At 38.1% G+C, this 6,574-nt stretch overlaps 1 protein-coding gene across 3 annotated transcripts in view; it reads right to left on the bottom strand.

The window, feature by feature from the left end:
• Positions 1-1,360: 1,360 nt before the first annotated feature.
• ZFX (zinc finger protein X-linked) overlaps positions 1,361-6,574 on the bottom strand; it is a 55,378-nt gene continuing 50,164 nt past the window's right edge. For 2 of the 3 annotated variants that reach the window (XM_007463968.1, XM_007463967.1), the window contains exons 3-7: positions 5,281-5,430; positions 4,917-5,060; positions 4,298-4,450; positions 3,618-3,758; positions 1,361-2,769 (exon numbers count right to left, since the gene is read on the bottom strand). In XM_007463968.1, the coding sequence (XP_007464030.1) occupies positions 1,586-2,769; positions 3,618-3,758; positions 4,298-4,450; positions 4,917-5,060; positions 5,281-5,430 (1,772 nt within the window). In that variant the 3' untranslated portion in view covers positions 1,361-1,585. The remainder of the gene's footprint in view (positions 2,770-3,617; positions 3,759-4,297; positions 4,451-4,916; positions 5,061-5,280; positions 5,431-6,574) is intronic. The other variant, XM_007463969.1, reaches the window with a different exon arrangement.

Genomic DNA, 6,574 nt, shown 5'->3' with positions numbered 1-6,574 from the left:
CTGATTCAGAACTCTCTGTTAAGAAGTGTTAACTTGCAAAGAAAAACGAAACTGTGAAAGACTTGGTGACGTCCCAAATAAGGCCTCAGATCTTCCTCATGCACTTAAAACACACACCTTTATCTTCTAATCAAAGCCAGCTTGAGTGTTAAGTTTTTGAAAGGTTGCCAGCTGTAACGAAGAAGTAACAGAGCAGGCTGAACTTGCCCAGTGTAAGTAGTAATTAGCACCCATTCTGTGGTACATGAAGCAACTGCTTCCTTAGTCCCCTCACTTGGGGACACAGAATCCCTTCATGGGCTTCTCAGAGAGAACTGAGGGAGTTATGTCTGGATTCTCATTAGCTTTTCTGAAAAATATAAAGGCATGGAGCTGAAGTTATATGAAAACATTCTATCTAGAAACATCTTAACTTCTATTTTTCAGTTACCAAAGATATTTAAAAGAAAATACCTTTACTCTTTAAAAATACTAGTGTCCTTATTTTCCTTCTAATTCTTCACCTGAGTAGTCTCTCCAAAGAGCATGATTTACAAAATGCTCTCTCATGCATCCCTGCATCTTTCATGTTATTGTAAATTTAATACTTTTCATTATAGATTTTCAACAACTACTACTTGGGGTTGTGTGTATAAATATGTAAAATAAGCAATACACACAGATACATGTTATATATATATGTGCATATACATAATTCAGGGTACATTTACATATATAAAGTTGCAAAAGATCCTACAAGCCACGAATTACCTCTAGGAGATTCCAAATGCAGTCCTCAGTAAGTCTCATCTGTAGCACACAACCATTCCAACACAAAACAGCAAAGACAAAATACAACAGGATCAAGCAAAAGTTTTCAATAAAGTTTTCTAAAAGTTTGCTATGCTGACAAGAGATGTAAATACTCCAAAGAAAGCACCCCCCAAAGTATATTTTGTCTGCTGAACAAAACGAAAGGTAAACACAAACCCAGCCACTGCTCTTTACTCAGCGATGCCAGGGACACAAAAGCTCAAATGGAAACTTTCATCGTCATGTGGTCTGAAAATATTAAAACAAGATGAGTAAATGACTCCCATGTTAGGATAATTAGACCTGACCATAAAATCTCCCATTTATATTAGTAGATGTCTCTGACAATTTTATTGTGAGAAATTTATGGGAAAAAAAAGTAAGTCAACATGAGTACTTTCAGAGTTACCAATCTAAAATTACCTTAAGTTAAATGGTCTTAGAAGAGTACCATCAAGGTAAGCAAGGTAAATATTTAAATAAATATAAAACTTCTAAGATAGAAAAACTCAGTATAGAATCAGGGATTACTTTATTAAAAGCTTGTTGCTGCAACTTGCTTGTTGCTGCAACTTGCTTGTTGCTGCTTTTCCCATTTATTAAACAAACTGAATAGAATTCAGAACACACTATTGAACAAATGGTAAAAAAAAAAAAAGTCAACTAGAAGCAATAATTCTATTTGTACACAGCATAAATCAATATACAGTATTGTATGTGAACGAGACTGTGGCTTTAAAATGAATTTTCTGCTTCAAGGCCAACATGTCTACAAAAGTCTGTAGAAGTATTGTTAGGGCAGGCCAACTTCTTTATGATGTCGCATTATGTGCTGGTTCTTTTCTGAAGGTCTTCGGAACCCTTTCTTGCAGTACTCACAACGGTGGGGATAGTCTTTCGTATGAATGGAGATAACGTGCCGTTTAAAGCCTGAGGCATCTGTAGTGCTATACTCACAGTACTCACACTGATATACTTTTCTACCACTGTGTGTCTTCATATGCTTTTTAAGCTCATTCTGTTGCCTAAATCCCTTTCTACATCTCTTACACCTAAATGGAAGATCTTTTGTGTGAACTGACAGAATATGGCGACTTAGAATGAACGGATCTGCAATCTTAAAGTCACAATGTCTACACTGGTGCATTTTTTTACCCTTGTGGGCAGCCACATGTTTCTTCAGTTCTGAAGGCCTGTGAAAGCCTTTATCACACATATCACACTTATGGGGGTAGTCCTTTGTGTGAACTGAAATTATGTGTCGTTTCAAATCGCTTGAGTTCGAACTCTTGTGGTCGCAATGCAAACACTGGTGTGTTTTGCTTTCTTGGTGGATAAGAGCATGTTGCTGCACCTCTTTGGTATCTGAGAAAGTCAGAAGACAAATGTCACACTTGAATGGCATCTCTTTACTATGCTTAGTTTTTACATGCGTTTTCAAGTTAGAAGAGTCTGCAGACCTATATTCGCAGTACTGGCATTGGTACGGCTTCTCCCCAGTATGGATTCGCATGTGCTTTTTGAGCTCTGATGGGTGACGAAAACCTTTACCGCACTCCACACATATATGAGGAAAGTTCTTGCTGTGGACCGCCAAAAGGTGGCGATTCAACAACCCTTGTTCAGCTGTCTCATATTCACAGAATTTACACTTGTGCATTTTGTTGGCTCCTTTTTCCTTATGCACCATTTTGTGAGTAAACAAAGCCCCAGCATGAGAGAAATGCTTCCCACATTCGTCGCACTCGATGGCCTTCTCCGCCTTGCTGGTCAGCTTGTGGCTCTCCAGGTGGTTGTGTAAACTTATCTTCTTGTTGGTAGTGTAATCACAGTCAGTACAGCGGTACTTCTTCTTGGTAAGGTGTTCAGGATGGTTTTTCATGTGCCTTTTCAAAAAACCTCTCGACTTAAACTTTTTCCCACAAATCATGCAAGGATAGACAGTCAAGGGATGTCCATCAGGGCCAATAATTATTGCTAAGAAAGAAAAAGAAAGGAGCATGAGTGATCAAACCAAGTTCTGTTTTGGTTTCTTCAAGAATTTAAAGCATGTGTTCTGAACATTATTGGGCAAGTACTCCTATGTTAGGCTATTTGCTACTTAGCATCATTCCTTTTACAATTTTTCAACGTAAGAGATACAGCAGCCTCATCAAAAAGAGAACCTGGTCTGGAAACTCCATTCAGTATGACTGTACCAACCTCGCTCCCTCCAGTTTAAAAAAAAAAATAAATGAATAAATATGTAACTTCTACCAACTAGTGACTGCAGCTGTATCAACTGAGAAACTAGTGGGAAATTATTGATAAAAACAAAGTTTCATAATCACAGTTTCTGCTTTGGTTATTCTAACAATATAACTTATGTCAATTTAAATATGTCTACAGAATTTTAATATGCAAATCAGCATACAAGAATAGACAAGAATATGTCACAAGAACTGAAGTACTTGCCTTGCTGCTCTGTAAAGTATTCCTGCTTTATGCTGACATAATCAGATTCTTTAAATATATTTGGTTTTTAAAAAAAGTTAATGCTTCCAACATATTTGAGGGATTTCTTCTCATATCCACATAAAAATCACCCGAGTTTTGAATTTTTTCATCCATGTTTTATCTGCTCCCCCTCTTTTTCTTTTTTTAATCCAAGGAAATCATTCATGAATATCACTGAATTCTTAAAATTATATTTTCAAATTTAATACACAAAAGCTCTATGTGGTCTAGCAGCTAAAATGTCATCACAACACCTTTGGGGATACATACTAGAGTTTCATCTGAGAGCTCGCAAAGCACGCTGCGCTGTGGAACTCATGTGCCCTCACCTGTTTGGTACTGCCTGGAATCAGGTCTTCTCCTTTTCTTTGGTTTTTGTTTAGCCAGTCTGCCAAGCCCAGCAGACTCATCTATGTGCAAGAGGGCACTTGCAGTGCCATTCCGGTTTTCAATTCCATCAGAATTATTACCTAACAATGTGCATTAAAAAACAAAATTATACAGTATTATAAATTATAAAGAATTAGGGACTCTTTATTAACTATAACAACGAAAGTTAGCCATGATACTCATGAATGACAGAAATTCCCCATTCTAGGTAATGGGTTTTATGACCACATTTATTATAGCAAGACCATAGGAAATGCCTAGCTTCCAAATCTAAAAAACACATGTCAGCATTTTGCCCCATGGCCATGGACTCCCTTGTTGTCTCCCAAAATTGTAAAGTCATGGGCCACATATAATCAAGATGAAAAGTTTCAGCTTGAAAGCCTGTGTACTTCTTGCAGTACTTCCTTCTACGTAATATACACATGAAGGAAATTCCTGTTAAAAATAAAGACAAAAAGTAGACTTTATAATCTTCCTCTACTCTTATGCAAATCAAATAACCCTTACAGGGTACTGGTATTTCAGATTTCTGAAACCTAAGACCACAGAAACCGTTTTCAATCGTGAATTCATGTTCAAGAACCAATTCAATCGCAAGAGCTGCAACACGACTTACCGTAAGCTGCTGCCCATGCTATTGGCATGAAAGTTTTGATTTCATTGTCATCGATTTGCTGTTCATGTGCAGCAGCGGCTGCCGCTGCGGCAGCAGCATCCTCCTCTCCTACAATCACTTCCATATAAACTTCGTCTGCAATTTCTGCAACATCTGAGTAGAAAATTATAGAAACTTGTGTGACCAGGTTTACAGAGATTGCAGGAAAAGATATTTTCACTTGAATTCAGTTAACAGACAAGTAGAAAGAAGGTTCACATGTTATATACCTAGAACATAGCTTTCACGTAGTAAGCACTCAATAAATATTTACTGAATGAATCTTACATTTCTTGGCTTTTACCATAATGTGCTTTTTTAATAATCTTATTTTTCCATATTCTTTTCCATTATGGTTTATTATAGGATACTGAATATAGTTCCTTAATTTGTTTTTAAAGCAACATTCTAAGCACACATAATAAGTCACTGATGTTTCCCTTGAAATACAGCAGAATAATAATCTCTACAATAATCCTACTTGTTTCCTTCAGATACTGGCCATATATTTTTTAAAAAGAAAAAACAAAAAAGCTACAGGAACATAAAATTCTCTCCCACAAAAAGGCCACCTACTTACTTAAATCTTCATCTTCTTGCTGAGAGTCGTTGACAGTCATATAAACCATCTTTTCCCTTGGCACACGAATACTGCTATTTTGATCAAGTAGTTCAACTCCATGATCATTCTCAGGCTCACTCTCCACAATGTCTACAGTGCCACCTATCAGACAAGATGAAGGCTCCAAGAATTTATGTGAAGACTTCATTTCCACCTGTTTCACTTACTACATTTTACATACTTTTCTACTGCTATATTGGAACCCTTGCTTAAAATGTTATCTTCAGAAAAGATTACAAATATTCTCAGTCTAAACCACCAAAAAATAATTAGGTTGAAGTGTTTGATCAGGAGGTATACTATGCTGAAGGTTTCCTCTTACCTAAGTCATCCTCTCCAGGATCAGCTTTAAAAATGTACACCTTGATGACTTCAGGGCAAGTGCCATCCACTTTACAAGGATCGATTTCCGACTCTGCATCCATGGTCATTCCAGAGGAACCATCGTGTTCTATTTTGCCAGCATCATCCACTAAAAAGGCAGGAAATACATGACAAATAATAATAGCAGATATTTAAATAAAAGTTACCATTTTCAAAAGCCCTTTTTACAAATATAATCTCTAACTTGATTCACATAAAATTGGATGATTTTACCTAAAGAAGTACACACGCAGCACATGGTGAGAAATGTGGCTGACTGCTAAGCTAGAGCCGGGTCACGGAGGGCTTTGTAGAACCAGGCAGAAGGGCTCATGCTTGACCCTGGTAGGCAGGAGGTTTTTCAGTCTGGTCAGATGTCACAATCTCTCAGGGAACTTAAAAACACAGGCCCTCGCCAAGCAGTTCTACAGAATCAGAATTAGCAGGGGTGGGGCCTGATAGACAGATTTAAAGGAACCCTGCCCCAGGGATTCTGATCAGCAGTTTGAGAACTTCTGCTGTAGGTGGTGGGAGACTCTTAGGCAGAGCAGTGACAAGGTCAGATCACCATTTCTGCTACACCATGCTGGCCTTGAGAAAGGTGGATTCAAAGGGATCAAAACATAAAGCAGAGATATCACTTTTGAGTCTACTGCAATAATGCAGGTAACAGGTGACAAGGCCTCAAAAATTAGGACAGAGGTAGTATGGATGGGGAAGAGGGCTACACTTGAGTCGTATCTTAGGACTGAAATCGCAGAACCTGGTGCCCAACTGAAAACTGAACATGACAAAAGGAGCCAAGGATAACCATGGGGTTTCTGATATGGGTGACTGAATGACTGGGGGAAGAAATGGAAGGAAATTAGAGAAAGTATCTCTCTTCTGCATGTTTAATTAATTAACTTAAGGTCCAAGGGTAACATCCCTAAAAGCTCTAAGAGCCAGTACCTGTCCCTATCCCTCCGTGATCACAGGACTTTTTGCTTGTTTCTTGCAGAGTATACGATTCACTGTGTTGTCACTAGGGGTGTGTTACCTCCGTCTTTCCCATTGATAGAGCAGAATCTGTATCTCAATTATTCAGTTTTTTAAGACAGAGTCTGGTGATAGCAGACACTCAGAATACTGATGAATCAATGATTCAAGGAATGGCTGAGAAGTGAAGTCAGCTGCTTGATACTCAAATCTGAAAGCTGAAGGCTGACCCACAGATTTGGGAGCCATAGGTTCCATGTTAACTAAGCCTTGAG

The sequence above is a fragment of the Lipotes vexillifer genome, unplaced genomic scaffold, assembly GCF_000442215.2.
Source record: "Lipotes vexillifer unplaced genomic scaffold, Lipotes_vexillifer_v1.1 scaffold587, whole genome shotgun sequence".
Classification (NCBI taxonomy): Eukaryota; Metazoa; Chordata; class Mammalia; order Artiodactyla; family Lipotidae; genus Lipotes; species Lipotes vexillifer.
The sequence above is the reverse complement of the archived record's forward strand: the minus strand, read 5'-3'. Positions and strand labels throughout refer to the sequence as shown.